The sequence below is a fragment of the Miscanthus floridulus genome, chromosome 10, assembly GCF_019320115.1.
Source record: "Miscanthus floridulus cultivar M001 chromosome 10, ASM1932011v1, whole genome shotgun sequence".
Lineage (NCBI taxonomy): Eukaryota > Viridiplantae > Streptophyta > Magnoliopsida > Poales > Poaceae > Miscanthus > Miscanthus floridulus.
Genome location: NC_089589.1, coordinates 120,170,927 through 120,194,517, shown reverse-complemented (window position 1 = coordinate 120,194,517; position 23,591 = coordinate 120,170,927). Strand labels below are relative to the sequence as shown.

The following is a 23,591-nucleotide window of genomic DNA, read 5'->3' as shown; positions in this document are numbered from 1 at the left end:
CGGCCGTTCCCACCGTCGATTTTTGAAGAAGGACCCGGACATAAATAGAAACTCTTATTTGGGTCGAGTTGCAAGGCTATAGGCTCACACAAAAGTTATAAACAGTGCTTAAATAGTTTGAGAAAAGTCTATGGTTTCTAGTACAAAATGTAGAACCCGAAATAATCGGGCCAGCCAAACACCCATCTTAGATTCTACATATCATGAGGATTATCAGATAATCCTGCTCAATTTAAACGAGAGTCATATAAACTGAACCAAACAGGGTGAAGAAAGGGCGCCGGCCGAGAGGCCTTCTTGGCCTGCTGAGCAGGCATCCTCGGCCGTGCGACGCCAGCAGCAGCAGCTAAAACAAAGGAAGCTGGAAGAAAAAAAAAACAACCCGGCGCTCCAACATTGTCGAGAAGGAGAGGCCCGCACGCGCTTCCGGCTTGTTCCAGCTTGTTTCAACTTTCTCTCTCACAAAATACTATTCAATCTTCCAAAATCAGCCATGCTACAGTGGCCAACCTTACCCTCCGAACGCAGTGAGGGACGGACCGGTTCCTGGTCGGCGTCGCTCCTTGCCCGCAGTTTCCCAAAGGAAAATCTTCATTTTCTAAACCGGACGGTGGCTGCAGGCCTGGTTTCCCAAAGGAAAATCTTCATTTTCCTTTTTTTCCTTTGTTGGGAACTTCAAAAACTCACCAAAAATCATAGAAAATTCAGAAAAATTCCAGACAAGTTTTGCTAGGTTAATAAAACTGGCCTCTATCCATAGATGCCATGTATCCTGTTAGGTTGTGCTTTTTCCATGGGTGTAATAAATTGTCCTTGCATTCCTGGTTTGATATAGTTGCCGTGACAACCGAGAACGTCCTGGAAGCGGAGCCGGAGTATAAGGAGGTTATCGAGGACTACAAAGCAAGCCCCCATGCATTACCCATATATTTCAAAAGTATGCATTAGGTGGTAGTAGTTGGTTAGAATCCACCTGCGTATTATAGTTGGGGCTTGCTCGGGCCGAACTGAATAGGGTTACTAGGGTTGTTGGCTTATTGAACTGAATGTGTCTGCATGTACTGTAGCTGCTGCTACCTGGCAGCCGGAGCTGCAGCCTGCAGATAAGGTGCAGCCAGCATAGCCGAGCAGGCTGATTAATACCATGAACCTTACAATACGGACACGATTCATATAGAGGTTTCAAACTACATAAACGTCACACAATGTTTGACATAGCTATAACTGGAGACCAGGCACAGGGCCATGGTTGTCCTGGTGCTATTTCTTTGCCGTGGCTGTGTCGGTCAAGGACCATTCATTAGTAGTGATGTGGCATGTTTGAAGGTTCCAAACACATAAAAGGGACTGAGTTAACAGTTGACCGTGAAGCTTAGTACTTGCTTACGGCTAAGGCGCTCAAAAAAGTTCACTGGAGTGTTTCTTTGACACTTTAGTAGTCGTTTGTAGGTGGGGAATGTCTATGGAAAAACTTAGGGGGCTTCCAGGACGGGCTACCTGGGGTGGGTTCCCAAGTGGTCAGGTGATTTCGAGCCTTGGTCCACGTTAGGAATGGCTGCCTTGTACAGACTCTTTTGAGAAGTATGGGTGTGTGTTTGGAATTATCCCAGCTGGATGTACATCGATTGCAATTGCCACCCTCTTCGGATATGAATACCACTTGTCGCACTACTGCCATTGTAGTAAAGAATTATAATATAATGTGTGGCGAAAGAAGAAAAACTCTGGAGGTGAGATGCTTTGATTGTTTTCCACATGCTTGGAATAGTGCAGGTGCTTACCTAGAATGGTTAAGTATGAACTTGATGTGACTGCTAAAACTTTGAATATAAGGATGCACTTTAGTCATGCTTTCCTAAAAAGTTAAATGAACCAGCAAACCAAATAGCCCAGCATATCAGTCACATTCGAGAAACTATTCCCACCTAGTCGAGGTAAGTCCTGCTTGTGGTGGGGCGCGTAAGTCTATGATTAGTGTAAATTGGCGGTTCTACCATGGGACGCATTCTAGAGTTGTTTCCCATTGAAATAAGACCAACCCCACCACTATATAAACGAGAGGATCACGACCGATTGATGAATTCAACTTCCAACCGTCAAAAAGCACATCTACTACTCCTTTTACCCTACTCTCTCTACCCTTGGTGTTCATCAACCTCTCTTGACGGGATTTGGCGGCATTCTACGTGGCCATGCCGACCCTATGATTGCCTCGCTGTGCGCCTCCCTGACAGGTCTTCTGGAAGGTGTTAGGAGTCTAGCCGGTGAAGAACGGGCGACATCAGCCTAACCGACTTGCTGGTTGGCTTTGCTGATTTACTGGGTTCTTGTTGCGATCAAAGTCTTGTGCAACCTCAGGCGTGCTAGTCCTTGCTGGTGTGTGACCTAATTCAGCGTCAACAAAGGGGATGATCCATGGAGAAAGTCAGCGGTGGGCCGAGGATGTCCGTGAATGGACGATTCCTTGAGAAAGGCAGCATCACTCCATGGAGGGGATGGACCCAGGAGAAAGTCGGTGGTGCGCTTCAGAGACGGAGGTGGGAGAGAAGTTGGATGTCAACGCATAGGGGTGAGTGTAGAGAAAACCTGAGGAGCCGTGATAGGGGGAGAAAACAACGCACGGAGGAACAGAGTCGGGCAAAACGATGTGATACCACTTCCGTCATTTGAGTTCTATTGTCACTTACAATTTAGGAGAGATTTTGATATTTGACTTCCAATTCCCGAGCCTTTCAAGATTAACACTCATTTCACAATAACATGTAGAGTCAATCTGAGTCATTGACAAGTCGGTCATAGTGACAAATGCATGAAAAGCTAACGAAATGGATGTCAATTTTTGAAATTAATACGAATGGCCAATCTGAGTAAATGACATGGGTCATAGTATCATATGTTGAAAAGCTGACGAATTGGATGTCAATTTAAGAAATTTCACTATTACATACAAGATTTGTAGAGGTGGCTACCTGTCTGTCTCTACAGGCAGCTGCCCAAATGCCCTAAAGCTCGATTTCAAGAATTTTTCATAATTTTTTAAGCCCAGGTCACGCAATCTTTATGTTTAAAGACAAAACATCCCGGGTACAAGAACTTTGGATTTTAGTCATTTCTCCATCCGAGGTCTTTTGAGAATTTTGATTTTCAAAATGTGTGATCTCCAAACTGAAGTTTGGAAGGACAAATGATTTCTAATGAAAAACTTATGAGCTGCAAAGTTGTGTATCCCTTTGAGATCGACAACATTAATTTTGGTCATTTCTCCATTTGAAATTAAACAATTTTCAATTTCAAAATATACAACTTCAGATAGAAGTTTACAGGCCCTAATTATTTCAAATAAAAATTGATCAACTACGAAGTTATAGATCTCTTCGACATCTACAACTTTGGTATAAAATTTGTCTTCATCTATATTCATTTGAAAAATTTATAAATTTACTATGTTGCGCCTATTTTTTCGAGACTGCTAGGATTTCTAGCCACCTATAAAAAGCCATTTTAGAGATGGCTGATATATATTTCCACCAGCCCCTAAAAATATCTCTATTTTCAGAGATGGCTGGAAATCTAGCTGCCTCTAAAAATATAATATTTAGAGGCGGTTGGTATTTCAGCCGCCCTTAAAAGTTGAGGCGGCGTCTACAAATAAATTTCTAGAGACTGGTCATTTTGGAAACCATTTCTATATACAGCTTTAAATAGAGCTGGCTCTACTAAAAAATTGTGTTTGTTTCTATAAATCTATTCTATAGCAGTGTTTCTCAAAATTTACATGTACAGTAACTACCATGGCTATCTTACGAGCAATTGGGTGGATTTATTATTATTGACCAACTATGCAGTAACAAAAAAGACTGTCGAATACATTTTATTATATAGTGATAACAAAAAGGACATATTTCATGTAGGACTCCAAATGAGATGAAACTTATATGTTTCCACTATGCAGTAACAAGGGCCATCTTTAATTTCCTCGCAAATAAAGGCCTTTTAATTTCCACAATAAACCTGTGTCGTGGTAGAAATAACAGGCCTTCTTTTATTTAGTCCTGACCTCCTTCAACATTGAAATGTTACATGATCAACGTAGATGAGAGACCTAAATTCGATGTAGAATGTCAGCGTGAACATTGTGTCCTTCATGGTTTCTATCTTTATAGTCAAATTCGGAAATAATTAGCGCAACACCAAAACCTATTTCTTAATACTAAGGATGAGGCAATGATTAATTAGGCCTATGACAGTTACTGTATATGTTCTAATTAGGATGATATATGGTTCCTCTCGCCCGGAGAGACTAAGATAGCATGATCTTAATTGACTACTACACAAACAAATTTTTTGAGACGCTTCTTTTCTTAGAGGTGGCTCCATCAAGCTAGAACCGTCTCTTATGGCGGTTGGTGTTTCCAGACTCCACGACAAATGTCCTATACTGTTAGATGCTTGATAACACCAATTGCCTCTAAAAAATGCTATACCAGAGGCGGTTGGTCCACCCTAGAAATAGAGACATTTTTAGGGGTTGTTGAAAATCAATAACCGTCATTATAAATCGATTTCTAGAAACAGTACATAACTTGACCCGTCTCTAAAGATCGATGTATCAAGGAAATTGTAGCTTTTCCTATTTTATTCATATGAATACGATTTTGTATTAAATTTATAGATATTTAAGAGATTTATAACTTTCTAGCTGACGACTTTTCATTGATGCGATTTAGTCCCAAAATTATCTTTTAAATTTCTAGATTTTGAAATTCAAAGTTTTGATTTTTCAAACGAGCTCACATGAAGATGTGCCTTAAAACAAATTTGTCGTGCTTTATGGGATCCAAAACTTTATATTTCAAACTTTTTTCATTTGTAGTCATTAAGTGTTCAAATGTTCAATACAAGACTCGTTGATGTTGATAAAACAGGATAGGATCATTCACTTGGAGAATGCTTATAAACATTTGTACTTCCCCAGCGGGCTTACCCCCAGATTGAAATCTCTTTTGCTATTTTTTATGGCTGGTTTTCACTTTGTGGAAAATAATTTTTAGAGACGGACCATGATACCGACCACCTATAGAAATTGATTATTAGAGGCAGCCATAAACATCACCCAGATTTTGAAATTGATTTACTAGAGGCAGTTTATGTCCCCCTCTAGAATATATTATTTTTCTACAGACGCTGCTATAGTAGATGTTGTTGGAAGACTCGCCTCTAGACAGTAATTCTTACGGTGACTAGAAATACTAGTGATTTTTCCTTTAAGCAGTGACAAGCAGAGCTCCTAGTTTTTCTCATTGCCCTACTATTTTCTTAATCAAATAGACAGAGCACCTTATTTTCAGTTTCCACTGTTTTCCAAGAGTAGCTAATAAAAATGTAAAAAAAGGAGGAGCCTAAATAAAATAACAAAAGTGAAAAAAAGAGTAGCATGAGTAAGATTCTCATATTATTTGTACATATATATGTATCTATGTTTGAAACTCCTATATTATTTCCCGAAGCAATATAATTTATTTGGAAGAATCCTTAAGCATTAATTGCAATGATGAATTAAATGTATTTTTCCTAGGCATAGTTCTGTCTTCATAAATTCCTCGATGTTCATTTTTCTTGTTTTTAGCAGGTCGAAATAAGACAAACTGACATGTAGAGGTCACCTTTGGCCATTTAATATAGTATAGTATGATATTCTGAACTGGAATCTCATTTTTCCAAAATAAATTTCATACCGCCTCAATCATTGTCCGCTGAGGTCGTTGATAATTTCTTGTATGGAAGGTCTGTCACGCTGATCAAGCTCCACACACCGTAGACCAATCTTAATACATTCCTCGACTTGAGAGAGACCATCTTCTTCTAACTCAGGGTACTCGGACATTATTTTCTCCAGTGTCCAGTTTTTTTTTACCTACATATAAATTCAAATTATGGTCCTTGGTATTATACTACCAATACAACTTATAATATGCCATATTATTTTCCTTACTTCATCTATATATTGTCTGGCATGCTTCTGGTCAATGCTGGAACTATTCTTTTCTCTCGTCACGATCTCCATTATAATTAGGCCTAGGCTGTAAATGTCTGACTGGGCCGAGATTTCACGACCATCTACATACTCCGGGCCATGTATCCCCTAATTGCATCAATAGAAAGAGTTCGATAAATTTATATCATAATTTAGGAATGGGGTATCAAATACCATAACAATTAAAGAGTAGCTTACACTGTTCCCACTTGACTTTGCGTTGTTTTTCGGGTTTCCTGTTTATCAAAGATTCTGGAGAATACAAAATCCGCTATCTTGGGAACCATGTTATCATCCAGCAATATATTTTGTGGCTTCAGTCCCAAATGCAAGAGAGGTCTAGGCAAGCTGTGTAGAAATTGTATACCTTCGCTAATACCCTTGATTATATCGAAGCGCGTGTTCCAACCAATGGTATTAGAGGCACCTGATGTAACAAATGATAGAATATACAGTTCAACTAAGATGACAAATTTCTTTTTGGTACTTATTTCAGTGAATCATAAAGACAGAAAAAATCAGGGTAAATGAACAACTTCAAGAAAAATAATGACAAAAAAAAAAGAACACCAGACTCTCCTACTGACAAAATGTGACAATATTCTTTCTTACCAGCAGTTATACATAAGCATAAAGTAATCTAAATTTTATGATTTTCAGTAAGAAATGCAAGATAGATAACAACTTATTATGCTACGTACCAAAAATATGCTTGTCAAGGCTTCCCTTATGAAAATATTCATAGCAGAGTACAGTTTCAGTAACGGGTGCAACCCTATATCCACCATGGATTAACACCGGTTTCACGGCAGATTCACGGCAGAATGCAACCAACTTTACAACATTTTCATGCTCCAGCACCATAATATTGTGGACCTCGTTGGCAAATATTTTTTCAGGTGGCACAGGCCCATCTACTCTGAGTTTCTTTACAGCAACCGCTCCACCATCTTCCAAAATCCCCTGTTTCACCTCGCAGTTGCTGTATATTAGTTTGTTTTTGATACAAAGATTGTTCGAATAGAGAGAAAATGTTTTCGAAATCCATGCCTTATAAACTGATCCAAATGAACCTGTACCAAGTAGCCGCTGGTCAGAGAAGTCATTGGTAATTTTCATGAAAAAATCTAATCGTGATTCTTTTGATATGGTTGGCTTATTCTCCAGAGTTTTAGCTCCGCTGGTTGCCATTCCTGATGATTTAAGATGACACACAATGTGAGCAAGGCATAAGTAGTACAGCTTGCAGTTCACAAATCAATGCAAGAAAAACTGGTAAAAATTAAAAGGATTCTCAAAAACATAGTTGCGTCACGGATATTTGCAGACAAAAACTTGTCAACAGCACTGACCTTGAGTGCAACACTAGAGTGACTTAGCTGGCTGGGAGATAACAAGGAGAGAGGACTGAAAATTTCACAAATGAATCCATTCCATGAGGCAGGTGACTCAAAGTTATATAAGGAAACCCAATGAGACATCTATGGGTTAAGCAAGGACAAGTTGAGACAAGAATTGAAATTTAAACTGAAGCTGACACGCTATTGACACAGATGGGTACACACTGTGAAAACAGGTGATTGGTGACCGACAACAACCCACAAAGCTCACATCCATTTGGATTGGGACGGACACAGATGGGTAGTACACTATGTGAAAACAGGTGATTGGTGACCGACAACAACCCACAAAACTCACATGCATTTGAATTTGGACGGACACAGATAGGTAGTACACTATGTGAAAAAAGGTGATTGGTGACCGACAACCCACAAAACTCACATGCATTTTGATTGGGACGGGGCCGTTCTTGCATCAGGTGGAGATAACTGACCGACAACAACCCACAAAACTCACATGCATTTTGATTGGGACGGGGCCGTTCTTGCATCAGGTGGAGATAACTGACCGACAACAACCCACAAAACTCACATGCATTTTGATTGGGACGGGGCCGTTCTTGCATCAGGTGGAGATAACTATGGCTTTGATTTAGATTGACACACTAATCCGGCTTCATATCAAAAGATCCAAACCCTGCAACCTTAGCACCACGTCTCCTCTAGTTATCAACCGTCTCACATATAGGTAGCAATCGAAGAACACATCAAGCAAGAACTCAAAAGAAGCAACTCAATTGATGTGACAAATTGCAGATTTTCTATCAAGCACTAAAACTTGGGGTTTCACACCTAACAAAACCTTAGTTACATAGCTAGAAAGATTATTTATTGCATATGTTTTGACTAGATTAAAATTAGAGGTCATAGTTTTAGCAGTAGATTTTAAGTTGCCCAATTCACCACACCATCTTAGGTGTCAGAGTCCCTACAACTACCCCGAATAGGTTATCACTGCCAGAAAATGAATCATAACCCGTTGTTTAGCATTTGAACTTGAGACCTCAACGTTCACGTTTCCACGAGCGTACATACCAGCTAAGCTACACGACTCATATGACTATATAGCTGACATTATTATTTTAACTATACATTTTCGAATCATATATTGTATATTTGACACTCAAAATAGTCTCAAATGAAAAGGTTGTTAACTGCGGAGTTGTAGATCTCTTCGAGTTCTACAACTTTGATGTTGACTTTGTCTCCATTCAACATTGTTAATCACATCAAATTTGATCCAAGAAATTATATTAAATATTTGTCCTTCTAAACCATCTCAAATTAAAAAGTTGTGACCTACAAAGTTTTAGATCTCATTAAACTCAATAATTTTGATATGAAATTCATCTTAATCCGATCTCATATGAAAAAGTTAAGATTTTTTTTTTTGTGTAAAACACCTATCACTCCCGGTTGTGCTATCACTGTCGTGACAAACTGGCAGTGATAATACAACTGATAGTCATTGTCTGTTCTATCGTAGTGTTTTAAATTGTTATATTTTGAAATTTAAATTGAAATTTCCAAAATATCTCAAGTGCTGACATGATCAAGGCCAAAGTTGTAGCCGTCAATGAGATCTTTAATTTTGAAGTTGACAAGTTTCTTATTTGTTGTCAGTTACAATAGTAAAAATCTGTTCAAAATTATAAAATTTGGAATTTCAAAATTTTCAAATATTATTGGATGCAGACATGCCCTATACCAAAGTTATAGTTCTGGTTAACATGTAAAACTTTGTAATCAAAATCTTTTTTTTTGTTTCAGGTCATTTAGTGGTACAAATATTCAATGCAATATTACTAAATGCCAGTATATAAGGATAGCATATTACACTAAGCAGTAAGTAGTGGTCGACTCAGTCTACAACTCTGAAGCTAACAAGTTTTTTATTGGTAGTCAACTAGAGTCTTAAATTTTGGTTTTGGGTTATATAATTTTTAAATTCAAGTCGTCTTCAAAATTTTCAAACAATCTTAGACGGAGACATGCTCTATACCAAAGCTATAGTGCTCGATAAGATGTAAAACTTTTATAGTTGAAACTTACCTTCGAGTTGTGCACTACCAGAAACATTAGGTTTATCGAGTGCCTAGAAACAGTGTTACACTCGATGAACCGCATTCGACGAACAAAGACTCGGCAAAGCTATCTTTACCGAGTGTTTTTTGTCGAGAGCTAAATCCGACACTAGGCAAATACTTTTCGAAAAATATAAAAAAAAAACCCACGGCCACCCGCCCGCGGCTCCCCCTGCCGCCGCCGCCATCAGGCCGCCGCCACCCCACCGAGCGCAGCCACCGCCGCGCACGCGTCCCGCGACAACGCCGTTAGCGGGAGCAGCGCCGCGCACGTGTGCTCCGCGGCCGACGCGCAGGACCCGGACTCGAGCTCGACGGCGGCCCTGTCCCCACCTAGCTGCGCCGTGTAGACACGGCCGCCGGGGCGCGCGCGGCCCTCGAGGACGAGCACTCGGAGACCGAAGCGGAGGAGCTGGTGCATCGGCGGCCGGCGTGCAAGAAACGAAGCTTTGTATGCAGAACAAACGAAACAAACAATTCAGACTCATAAAAAGGGCGCGTTTTTTTGGCGTCTGAGGACAGAATCAAGCGCAAGAACCACGGAATCGGCGGCCGCGTCCATCGAATCCCGACGGGCGTCAGATTTTAGCTGCCTATCTCGCCCGAAATTACTGATTTGCATTCATAGCGCAGCGCTGGGGAGAGTTAAAAGGGGAAACGGACGAACATTAACCGACCAAACCAAACCAATCCAGAGACCCGCCGGACCAGCACTAAATCAGCCACGCAAGAAGAAGCGTGCGATGTTCAAGAACGGGAGAGGCTGATGAATCAACGAGACTGGCAAAGAAGTTTGGGCGTTGCATTGAACTCACCTGGATTCAAGAACTCAAGAACTGGACTGAAAAATTAAGGCCTCTCTCTCTCTCCACGGCTCGAATTCAAATGGCCAGGCGGCAGTAGGAGAAGGGGCGTAGCGAATCAAATCTACCAGCACCAGCAGCTCAGATCCGCCCGCGGGGGGTAAAACGGGCAGCGCCTGGAGCTCCCGGCGGAGGGCCGTGCTCTCTGGAAGAGATAAGGGAGAGAGAAACGGAGGTGGCCGAGTCTGGGGGACGTGGGCGTGTTGCTTGATAACGCCGAGGTCGCCGACTGTCTTTCATCCGACACTCGCTAAACTTAGGGCCTGTAGTTGCCAAAAATTTTTTTTGCGTAGTACCCATCACATCGAATCTTACGGCACATGCATGAAGTACTAAATGTAGACGAAAAAAAAACTAATTGTATAGTTGGGTGAGAAATCGCGAGACGAAACTTTTGAACCTAATTAGTCCATAATTAGACACTAATTGTCAAATACAAACGAAAGTGCTACGGTTGCCAAAATCCAAAAATTTTTGGATCTAAACGGGGCCTTATCTTTGCCAAATATTTAGGATTTTGGACACTCGATAATATATTAGTTATTTTTTTATTTCTTTTTTTATATTTTTTTATCGAGTGTCAGACAATTACACTCAACAAATATATTTATTTACTGAGTGTCTAGTTTTGTCAGGTGTTTTTTTTTCTAGCTTGTCGAGTATCAAACTTTGCCGAGTGTTTTTTTTTTGCTTCGTTTGCTAAGTGTAATTATTTTATCGAGTGTTTTTTTTACAGCACTCGATAAGAAACTTGTTTGCCGAGTGTCTAAGGTAATGCACTCGACGAAGATAAAATCACTCGACAAAGTGCCGGTTTACGGTATTGTGGTACCAGCATGCTATTCATGCTCTGGAGGCACGGGGTTCATGGGAGGAAAGCTGAGATGGCGACTGCAGCATCCTGTATCTGGATTCCAAATTTCCTGTTTTTTTTTACATAGTTTGTAGTGCTGCGATTTTTTCCTGCATAAAATACACTTGTCATTCTGCTACAGAGGGAGTAACATATTATCAATATGTTATTACGTTACAATATGAAAAAATCGTTTTGGAGCTATCTACAGCTTATCCAGCACGTTCCGTCGGGTCCAACCCATACGGTGTCCTCCGCTATTTCAGTAATCCTAGCTATGCAGATGCCCAAATCGATTCTTTTTCTTTTTCTTTTTCTAACAGCAAGTCTATGATCGATACAGGATGCGAATTAAATGCCATCTTGTGGACTGGAGCATGGAAGTCAAAGCCGACGATGAGCTCTACTTTCATTTACCTTACTTAATTAGTCCATTAAAAAATGATACGAATATAAGTAGTTTTATTGATTGAGATCTCCGCTTCAACAAGTTGGCTCCATGGATGCATGTATCCGAGCTATCCATATCTTCCTCTTTAGTTCATATATATCTACTTTCTTTGTTCCAATTTATTTATCGATAACACTTCAATTTTGTCTTAATTAGTCCATTAAAGAATGATACAAATATATATACCAACCTTTGTTACTGGTGGATCATGCAGTACTACAATCGATCTACTAATAGTTTTATAGCTTGAGATCTGCGCTTCAACAAGTGGGCTCAATGGATGCACGTATGTCATGTAGCCAAATCCATGTCTTTAGTTTGGGTTTCCTAGTCCGAGCTTTCTGGGATTAAAACTTTTGTTTGCTATTGTTTTTAGATTTGTGTTTTTTAATGATTTTTAGGGACGTCTCAAAATCCAGCCGTCTTTATAAATCTATTTTTAGACTTGGTAGATAATCAGCTGTACAAATGCTTCATTTGTACATACGTTGAGATAGAGGTGGACCACAGCCGCCTCTAGAAACTATCATGGCCGTCTCCAAAGAAAGTTCGCGTAGTAGTGCATGTCAGTGCAAATGTGCACGTATAAAAATGCTACGTCAATATCCGCCTACCGTGCACCTACAAGAATTCCATCCGCTGCATCAAGTGGTGTGAACTTCATCACCCTTCATCTCACCGGCACAGAGACGGCCTTTACTCCCGGTGGGGAATCCCTCTAGTCCCGGTTCCCCACCCGGGAGTAAGTATCCGGGACTAAAGGGGATTCTTTAGTTCCGGGTCAGGAACCGAGACTAAATGGGGACCTTTAGTTTCAGTGGGTAACACCAACCGGGACTAAAGGTGCCTCCTGACATGTCACGAGGCCGGCACCCTTTAGTCCCAGTTGGTAATACGAACCAGGACTAAAGGTTTTTTTTTATTTTTTTTCTTTTCAAAGTAGGTTTTCGAAGTCGTATTATATGCTGCTAATAATATATTTATACGCGCGTATAGTATGTTTCGGTTCAAGCACAATGAACGTATTAAATCACATAATTCAAGCATAGAAATATATATATATATACATATATATATATATATATTTACATGCATGCATGCATATGTGTATTTTACATTATATTATTTTATGTGCATATATTACAAAAGATTGTATTACAGTTGTTGTGATATAACAAGTTTCCCCTCATCCTCTAGCTTGGCTTCCATGGCAGTGTTGGGTCGAAGTAGAACTCGCCTTTGGAATCGATGACCTGGTCATTAAAAAATCCGGCTATAGATTCTTGAATTGCTTTGATTTGGTCTTGTCGTATGACCTTTTCCTCCAACCATCGAGCCTACAGGTTTGAATTAAAGGAAAATAAATTAATATATGTATATATATATATATATATATATATATATATATATATATATATATATATATATAAAGACTTAGTAACACAATCAATAATAATAATTAAATGAATATATAGTGTATTTTTAACGTACTTTGAGTCTCTCTATAGGGGTTCTTTGGGAGAGCTCCTTGATAAACTTATAAACATAGTAACCACAGTAGTTGTTCCCCTGTTCCTGGCTCAGACACCACTTTACGAGAAAAAGATTTGTCGTCCAATCTGGTGATCCGGTGAAAGCTATATGTTTAATTAATAAAGATGATGCGATTTAGGGGACTTACTTTTAAAGGGATTACATTCAGTGGCGCTTTGTATTTTTCTATGTGTTGCTTCTCAATAAAGGTTTTCCAAACACTGCCAATAAAAAATTTGCCACGTCATCAGATATAGTTAATCATCATGTTTGTGTGTATATATAGTTGCTAGAGATACCGAAATTACCTCTGAATAATATCTATCATATCTTGGTAGTCTTGTTGTGGTTTTCTCATCGAGTCATAGATTATCAAGTGACTTTTCACCAGATCGATGTCCATCAATATCCAGTGATTGTTGTATGTGTTTATAGGATATAACGCATAACACTCATTAATTAACTAGAATCAACATATGAGCCATTAAGAATGATCGACATTATTAACACTCACTTGAAGTTGTAGGGAAAGAGTATATCCTTCTTGTGGCGTTGGTTCACTAAGAAGTTCATGAGGTTACTCTCTGACTCAGACTTCCAATTAGGCTTTGGAGTAACTGGGTCTTTGAATACTATATGGAGATCAACAAAACCAATTTCATTGCAGCCTTTCTTTCTGTGCTCTGTCATTGTAAATCTGCATATATATAGTACTTGTTAGAATAATTTATATGCATATACACACATATGATGAGTTTAATAATAGATCGAAAGAATTATTACTTACTGGCAATAGCAGCTAATGATAACTTTGTCCAGAGTGGTCAGGTGGCATAGTTGATGAAATTCTACAAAGTCAACATACATAACATCATCGCCACGGAACCAATGTTCGTCTCTAATTTTGACACCAACGCAGAAGTATCCACTGGTAGACGCCTACATGTACCACTTGTTTAGCAGGTATATTTGCGTCCCCAGATCACCTAAGGCTTGAGGGTTGTATAGACTCTGGTCTAGTACAAATTTTTTCTTCCAAATATCAACCTCCGCCGCACTCTCAATGTTTCCATCACCAAACATCTGGTAAAGGTCGAGACCAGTCTCTTCAATAAATTCACCAAGGTGATCCAAATCGATATCCGGAGGTATGTTTGCCTGATGCATTAATCCTAAATTCGAACCATATTCATTACCAACAACTAGTGGGGGGACTGATTGGTGCGATTATTGTCCAAGTTGTGCAACTCCTTTCCCTGCCCGCTTGTAGAAGATACGATCCTTGTTGGGACTCTCCTTCTTCACTCGGTACTCTATCACAATCTTCGTCTCATCACGACACTTGCCGCATGGAATGAGAGGGAGGCCCGGCCTAAGTCGCTTTGGAAACCCATGAGAGGTCGAGGACCCGGAAGCAGTTGCCATCTACTCTCTATACTCATTTTTAATACACTATAAATTTCTCATTTTATAAACAAATAAAATTAAGAAACTATAAAATTATATATATCTCTAAACAATGATATTTTTAATGGTCATTGTGTTCTCGTCTTTTACTGCGGCAGGTAAGTAATTCACATGATATTTCCGCAAATTAACAGAAGAATGGAGAGTGTACACACATAACAATCGATTATCGTTTATATTTATATATATACTACGTTTGGGTACGGTGATTGACAGACTACTGCGACGATATCGGGACGTGTGAATAAATAACCATCCGTACTAGTTGACCTTGCTTACGTGATCATCTCGGTGAGCATTTCTCCACCGGACGGCACCGTACTTGGCCACGGAAGAGCTCTGATTCTACGACGAAGGGAACACGGTCTTCCACGACCGTTGCCGCTCTCTCTCATAGAATCAAAGCTCCTCCTTGACGTCCGTTACCGCTCGGCAGAGAACATGCTCGCCGAAATGAACACGGTCCGCTAGTTCAACTAGCTACTTTAACCTTCCTTCATGTAAATATGCAAGCTTGAAGTGATTTTGAGCTCAAATTGCTTACAAATGAAAAAAACCACAATAAAGAACCATATATATATATAGTGAACAAAATGTGATAAGACAATGATGAAACATGAGAGTATGAAGTTGGTAACCTTTAGAACCGAAGAATCGACAGAGGAATCGAAGAATGGATGGAGAAAGAGCAAGAACACTACTTAAATTTGAACTTAAGCTCTCAGGCGGGCTCGGGGAGGAAGAAGACGGCCAGCAGGATTTATAGCTCAAAAACATGTTTTAATAAATAACCATCCGTACTAGTTGACCTTGCTTACGTGATCATCTCGGCGTAGCATTTCTCCACCGGACGGCACCATACTTGGTCAAGGAAGAGCTCCGATTCTACGATGAAAGGGAACACAGGTCTTCCACGACCGTTGCCGCTCTCTCTCATAGAATCAAAGCTCATCCTTGATATCCGTTACCTGCTCGGCAGAGAACATGCTCGCCTGAGCTGAACACGGTCCGCAAGTTCAACTAGTACGGATTTTCTATAATTTTCTAACTATTTTCTAAGTTTTTATTTCATAAAAAAGTTAAAATAAAATGTTTAGTCGCGGAGTCCATAGAAATGACCATATTTTGACCTAGCAACGCATTGTCAATTGTCATTGCAGTTGCATTGCACCCTGGACCAGACTCTGGACAATAAAATACTATGGTCGATCGATGCCAGTTCTTTGTCGTACAGTCGCACGGCGACGGCCTACGGACCCGTTCAACCACCAAATCTGTCAGGCCCGGACTATTCGGGACGTATCGTCAAAAGAGAACAGATTTGCTTTCCTATTGCACGGCCTTGCATTGCATCTGTCATACCAGTCGGAGGCACTAGTCCCTATACTCATTTTTTAATACACTATAAATTTCTCATTTTATAAACAAATAAAGTTAAAAAACTCTAAAATTCTCTATATCTCTAAACAATGAAGTGTGCTATGCATGCTACAAATGAACGGTGAATACTAGTTTTTAATAGCTACTTTAACCTTCCTTCATGTAAATATGCAAGCCTGAAGTGATTTTGAGCTCAAATTGCTTACAAATGAAAAAAAACCACAATAAAGAACCATATATATATAGTGAACAAAATGAGATAAGACAATGATGAAAAATGAGAGTATGAGATTGGTAACCTTTACAACTGAAGAATCGACTGGAGGAATCGAAGAAATCGACGGAGGAATCGAAAGAATGGATGGAGGAACAATGGAGGGAGGAAGCAAGAACACTAGTGCAGTGAGCTTCAAAATGTGCTGAGCTCGGGCTCGGGGAGGAAGAAGGAGACGACCAGAATATAAAGGGGGACCTTTAGTCCCGGTTGGTGGCTCCAATCGGGACTAAATGTCCCTCCCAACGGCTACTGCGTCAGACAGAGATGGCAGGGACCTTTAGTCCCGGTTGGAGCCACCAACCGGGTGTAAAAGTCTACCTTTAGTCTCGGTTGGTGGCTCCAACCGGGACTAAAGGTCCCTGCCATCTCTGTCTGGCGCAGTAGCCGTTGGGAGGGACCTTTAGTCCCGGTTGGAGCCACCAACCGGAACTAAAGGTATCTCTAGTCCCGGGCGTAAAAAATGCCGAGACTAGAGTCCATTTTAGCCGAGGATCGAAGGTCTGTCCTCTACTAGTGTCTCCTGTGTGACAATATCAGCAACAATTGTTCGAGTACATCACAAATAATATGTGTCGATGGTCTTCACTGACACGCCGACGTAACTCCGTTCGCGAGATGGGCATCTCGCATCCTCTGACAGATTCATCTGCAAGATGCTACATTGACGACTGCCACGACCGCATCCTTGACGATGGCACTAAATGTAGTAACACAACGTCCATTTACATATGCAAATTAAAACACACTCAAACAACGTCCTCTGATATATGCACGACTGTTCTACTAAGAGCAAGGCTAATAATACAGTCGGCTTGCTGGCTGTAAGGTTACTTACAGCCTTCTCTCAGCCCATTCATATAGTAGTTGGCTCTTTATAGTTAATACATGGCCCACTTATCTCTCTCACAGACTTTCTTGATTCTTGTGTCCAAACCGGCTGTAAGCTTACAACCCGCTTCTCCTCTCTCTCCCCCCATCTCTCCTCCATCTCAGCATTTAGTCGGCTTACAGCCTGCTATTGTACTTGCTCTAATGTCCACTAGCATAGGCAATACTATAGTGTTCTCTGACACAACAGCGTCATCTGACATAGGCAAGACATCAAATGACACCCTTTATATATGGAAGATGCCCCTCCCTTCTTCCCCGCCCGATCCCGCCCCTCCCATCTTCCCCGGCTCCCTCCCTCCCCTACCTTCTTTCCCAGTGCGGCCCCTCCCCTCCCGCTTCCCGGCGCCGCCTCCCCACCGGCGAGATCTGGCGGCCGGTGCTGCCCCCTCCCTCCCTCCCTCCCTCCCCCAACGGCGAGATCCAGGGAGGGGGCCCGGCGGCGGCACACCCTAGGCGGCGGAGGGGACGGCGGCGCGGGCCAGGGGCGAGCTGCAGCCCCCTAGCCGAGAGCAGCGGCGCGGTGGCGGGGGACGTAGTCGCGGAGGCGGATGCGGCATGGTGCGGGCGGTGGCAGCAGGCGTGGATGGTGGCGGCGGGCGTGGATGGTGGCGGCGGCGTGGATGGTCGTGGCGGCGGCGGTGCTGGTGGTGCGGGCGTGGTGTCGGCGTGCCTTTTTTTTATTTTTTTGAAAAAAAATTGCCGAGTGTTTTTTGGGCACTCGGCAACGTCTTTGCCGAGTGCCCGACAAAAAAACGCTCGGCAAACTAGCGTTTGCCGTTAAAGGATTTGCCGAGTGTTGTTTACCGAGTGTAACACTCGACAAAGAGTTTGCCGAGTGTTTTTTGAGCTTCGCCGAGTACCCCTAGCACTCAGCAAAGCTTCTTTATCCAGTAGTGATACAAGAGCCATTAATGGCATCCTCTGGCATGTACAAGATACCTTGTTTCTGACTGCACTTTTGTCTACAGTATTACCTTAATTAGTCCATTGAAGAACCATGTGAATACAACTTGTGGATCGTGCAGTACTATAATCTACTACTAGTTTTACAGCTCGAGATCTGCGCTTCAACAAGTGGGCTCGATGGATGCATGTGTCTCAGCTAGCTGGATCTACCTCTTTACTTCATATATTACTTTCTTTGTTTATATATCGACGACCGTTCAATTTTATCTAAATTCCAACTTTTGAAATTATGACTATTTCGTTTGAGAAAATATGTTAACACATGGAACACCAATTAATGAACGACTACTAGAAAATGTTTCACATCAATGAAATAAAGTTAGTTTGATATTTTATACAACGGTGTTTACTATATGTTTGGTTAAAATCAGAGAAATGTAGCTTAAAACAAAACTAAAGTTACCTATAATTTTAAACTGAGTATATATACTCCTCGTATAAGAAATAGCCAGAGAAAATTTAGCAATCCATAGTGCTCCTTTCATTTTTCTCTGAGTATAATTCAGTGACCAACGGTTGAAGATTGGATTTATGACTTGATCTATGACTTGATCTAGATCAAGATTTAGAGTTGGTCAGTTAGTTTTGAAAGGGGATTAATTTGACTCCAGAACGGGTTGAATATTAATTATTGTCAATTATTTTATTTGAATTTTTGATTAAACTTTTAAAGCGAAAATTAATTAATTGTTTGGTAAGAGACTAATCATAACTACCTATATAGGTAGTTAGAGAGATTGTAGGAATTTACTATTTTTTTGCAGAATGATAATCGGGTCTAAATTAATAAGAGATCACAAGACCACAGTACACAAGCCCTGATCGATTCTTTTTCTTTTTCTAACACCAAGTCCATGATGGATACATGCAAGTCAAAACCCGGCGATCACCTCTTCTTTCATTTGCCTTACTTAATTAGTCCATTAAAGTACGATACAAATATAACTAGTTTTATAGCTCACTATTTACTGGCTCGATGGATGCATGTATCTGAGCTAGCTATATGTTCCTCTTTAGTTCATATATATTTACTTTCTTTGTTCCAAATTATATATCGACGACCCTTCAATTTTTTCTCAATTCTAGCATTGTTAATTCTGATTATTTCATTTGAGAAAATATATTCACCTATGCAATACCAAATAAGTGAGCTACCAGAAAATATTTTACTGGTCCGTTGTCGAAATTATTAGTTGATACTTTATACATTAATGTTGTTCTCTATAAACTTGGATGAAATTAGAGAAATTTGGCTTCAAACAAAACTAAAGTTACCTCTAATTTAGAAAATATCTATTCCTATATAAAAGGGAGCCAGAGAAAATTTACCAATCCGCGGAGCTCCATCAGTTTTTCTTCGAGCATCCTTGCGTGACCAGCTGTGCCAATGAGGAAGGCACGCCACCTGTCCCGAGTCCACACAAGTAAAATAATATTACAGCAATTCGTGCTCGTCCATCCACCGCTTCAGTGACGTTGGCTAGCGGCGCCGCGCGTTCTTTCTCCGGAAGGCAGCGGCCTGCCCTTCAGGTTCACGGATGTAGTCTCCCTCGATTCCTCCCATACATGATAGTTACTTATCAGTTTGACAAAGCTAAAACCTACTAATGGTCGACGTACCAGATGGATCATTGTTTTATTTCCTAACTAATAACAAATCCATCAAATATGTATCCTTGTTCTATATGCGTGCAAATAATTAAACCTGATCGATCTCTGCATCAGACTTCCGTAGTCAAATTTTTTTGGGAGAGTAAAGGTGGATCGAAAATGTTCACCTTAATTTTCTACCCATATCGTCTTTTAATTTACTAGCAAACATGCACATACATTCTATAGATGCGAGTGGTTCTAACTTGTATGAGCGCGGGGCATATAGGAGATACGTAGGATGCAATCCAATACGTATTGGAATATATTTTGTATTCATTATCGCTAGACATACTCGGGTTGTCCTATCTCGTATGAGTATGGATTATGAGTCTGGGTCACCTATGAGACACGGAGGACCTGAGTATAGTTTGAGATGTAAAAAACAGGATGGAAGAAACTCTCGCTACCCTATTAATTAGTTAGGGAGAGATGGACAAAAAAAATACGTGGGGTGGAGAGAAATTATCCCTCTTTAACATTAGGTATATAGATATATGCATTTTATAGTTGATACTTGTGCACTATATATAATTATGATCCATTGTTTTGAAGCTCTACAGTCCTTTGGAGTTCCGGTATCTCTTCATTCGTTCTGTTACATTGATAGCCTTCAATATGTCTAAAGACAACTGTTATAAACAAAATGGTATATTTTCTCTACTACTTAGTAATGGAAAAAATTAAATCACTACTATAGAAAGGATGATCACCGCCGATTATGTGTGCACCGGCGGTGATACATATCACCGCCAGTCTATTGGCTAAGGGGCGCAAAAGGATGACTTACCAACGGTGATGAACATTTTCACTATCGGTTCGACATATAATCTGGCGGTGAACGAAGTGTCAGTCTTCGCCAACGTATCGTAGTTTGAACCGCCGGTGAAAACATTTAGCACCGTCGGTGGTAAGAAGTTTTATCACCGGTTGGAAGATGGAAGGCCATAGCGCGCATTAGAGCCGGCGGAGAAAATCAGTATCACCATTGTTTCGCTTTATGAACTGGCAGTGGAAATCACAACGGTTCCAAGCACCGTATCATTTGTCGAGCCCACAGTGATAAGAACTTTGACCACCAGTTTGTTCTTGCGGTGATCCTGTGTGCAGATTGATTTGTTTCTTTGATGTGCACAGTATGTTATGGTGAGGTGACTGCTCCGATCGCCGTCTGATGATAGTTGATGCTCGTCTACTTGTCTCTGTACATAACCATAACGTACATTGGCAGGCACATCGTCCATGGCTTATGGTACGGTATTCTTCTTTGGTCATTGGGAATCTGTGTCTACCATCAGTGTGGAATGAATCTAGGTGTTTGTCCGGACTGAACCCGAAGGTTGTCCATCCATCCACCGCCGTCTGTAAAAAAAGCAACCTCCGCCACCTCCTCCTGAACGGCTGACAAGCGCCGTGCAAAAATCCTCATGAAGCCTGCCCGGGCGGCATATCAGCGGCCTCTATGCCTCTCGCCATGACACATGGAGCCTGTTCCCATGCCACCGGCGGCCTCTGCGCTAGCCATAGTCTGCATCTCCGGCCACAACCTTTCTTCGATGTCACTGCCGCTGCCCTCAATGTCATTCACGCTAAAGGCGCCACCCTTGCTGTATCTGGTAGAAATGCTGACAATGAATTTGTATAAGCTTCAATCGTATTTTATCTTTTTCGCAATGTTCCTTGTTTAGGGAGTAGTTTTTATAGCATTGTTGCCTTGGCTGCTAAAGTAAATTGTAATCTGGGTTAAATCATATGTAATTCAATTGGAAGCCATCAAACTCCATGCATTGTGACTTTTCGAGGACTTAGATTCGTGACATTGTTTCCCTAATTGCAAAAGTAAATTTCAATTTATGTCAAGTTCATATGTAATTCAATAGGAAGCCATCAAATTCCATGTATTGTTCCTCTCTAAGGGCTTAGATTCATGTCATTATTAGCCAAATTGCAAAATTTATCACTTGAGTTGTGAATTCATACGAACTGGACATTAAAATATTCACTCTGGAACCATGGATGACTTGTCCGTATTTATTTGTAAGTGGTTAATTACAAACATGTCTCCGTCTTTGCGAATGTTTGTAGGTTTGATCAATCAACATGGCCAGGATAAAGGTCTCAAGAGGATCCAGAGGAGAAAGACACCCCAAGGGGGTAGAAAGGAAAAGGAAATTCCTTGTCAGTTACAAAGAAGCTCAATAATCCCAAGTTAACCAAGGCGCAAAGAGCAGCAGAAATTGCAGCAGCAGCAGCCATGCGCCGTGAGTGTGAGGGCAAAAGTGTGTTGAATTTCGTGATGAGCAGGTTGACGAAGAGGAAACCAGGACGATCAGCCCATAGCCCTCCGTGCAGGGAGAGGAAGAGGCAGAGGAGCCTGATGTTCTGCTCACAGTTTTAAACTTAGAGTCATTGGTGAAGAATTAACTTCCTTGCTGCATGTGTGGGAATGGGAAGAGGTGGAGGAGCAATAGGCTCAAGCCAGGCCGCCGATTCCCGTTAATCAGCTATTGAATCTCAGAGCTAGCAAGATTTAGGCCTTGAGGTTTGTTCCCCTGGAGGAGTGGTTCATAGAACCAATATAGAATGCATGAGGGCCGTTCTGGACTAGACTTTAGGCTGCCTTCCATAGAGCCATTACACACGACTCCGTTAAGTTTTGTGCTCACCATCGGCTTATAGTTGCGGGCTTGGTGAAAGCGGCATGAGCTACTTAGGCAGAGATCACAAGTCTCCTGTCATACATGCCCGGACTACTTGACCCATTGACCAGGTCTCACCATTTTGTTCCAGATTGGGTGAGGATATATTTTGCTACTTTGTGGATACCCTGAGACCGAGAGTTCATTCAGTTTATGTTCAATCAGAATGCTTACCAGCTGACTAGAGAATATAAAGATGAGGCTTTGGGTGTTCCACTTATGGATCAGAAAATACATGAGTTATGTTAATGTCACACCCCAAAATTTCCAATTTGGGTTGTGCATAGAAAACACTAAATAAAATGAATTATTTTAATATTTGGATAAAATTTATTAAGTTTAGTTTGAGCTAGCGCAAATTTAGTTATAAGAAAAATGTGAATTTTCAAAGTTTTCTAATTTTGACGGGCATTTGGATGATATGATGTTTGCTTGTTGCTTTTTTGTGTGTCGAGAGTGAGCAAAGTCTTTAAAATACGTTAGTAGGTCGATTTTCCTTCTCCGGCACGCCTTTATCTTTTTCTACAATCAAATTCTTTGTTTCTTAGCTCAAGTTTTTGTTGGGAGCTTCCTAAAATCTTGTCTTTGTAACACAAATCACTCCTTTTAGTTCCTCATCTGTCAATCAATCTCTACAAACTTCTCGACGATTTTTCTAACTTTTTTTTGGAACTTGTTTCTACTTGTCTGTGAGCATAATTTAATTTTTAGATGCTCTAAATTGTCTTATCATGGGATCCAAATACTTTATTTGGGTTTCTCATGTCCCATAATGTCTCTGGGAATTTTCCCGAATTTTCAGAGCTTTCGGAGTATTTTTCGCGGCTTAAATAATAATTCTAGACTTTTCTAGAATTATTTTATCCATGAAATTAATTAATTCTGAAAATAATAAATCTCTCATTTTTTCTAATGCTCAAAGCCCATGTGCAATAACCCTAATAAATCCTAAAGGCCCATGCATTTATTTACAAATGAGCTTTAATGATTATTTAGGCCCATTAGTAAATGTGGAGGGTGCAACATCAATTATTACCGTACTG

At 40.7% G+C, this 23,591-nt stretch overlaps 1 protein-coding gene across 1 annotated transcript; it reads right to left on the bottom strand.

Annotated features, from left to right (window-relative positions):
- Window positions 1–3,799: 3,799 nt before the first annotated feature.
- LOC136487065 (G-type lectin S-receptor-like serine/threonine-protein kinase SRK) lies at window positions 3,800–10,594 on the bottom strand. Its single transcript, XM_066484184.1, has 7 exons — window positions 10,334–10,594; window positions 7,085–7,227; window positions 6,736–6,997; window positions 6,233–6,461; window positions 5,993–6,142; window positions 5,736–5,914; window positions 3,800–4,102 (listed from the first exon to the last, which is right to left on the bottom strand). Exons 2-5 carry the CDS (start codon window positions 7,223–7,225, stop codon window positions 6,118–6,120), a joined length of 657 nt encoding a protein of 218 aa, XP_066340281.1. The 5' UTR covers window positions 7,226–7,227; window positions 10,334–10,594; the 3' UTR covers window positions 3,800–4,102; window positions 5,736–5,914; window positions 5,993–6,117.
- Window positions 10,595–23,591: the final 12,997 nt, after the last annotated feature.

Coding starts and splice junctions, on each gene's coding strand:
- LOC136487065 (XM_066484184.1), bottom strand. CDS start 7,225: ATGGCAACCAGCGGAGCTAAAACTCTGGAGAATAAGCCAACCATATCA. Junction 6,998..7,084: donor CATTTGGATCAGTTTATAAG/GCATGGATTTCG, acceptor GAGGTGAAACAG/GGGATTTTGGAAGATGGTGG. Junction 6,143..6,232: donor CAAAGTCAAGTGGGAACAGT/GTAAGCTACTCT, acceptor TGATGCAATTAG/GGGATACATGGCCCGGAGTA.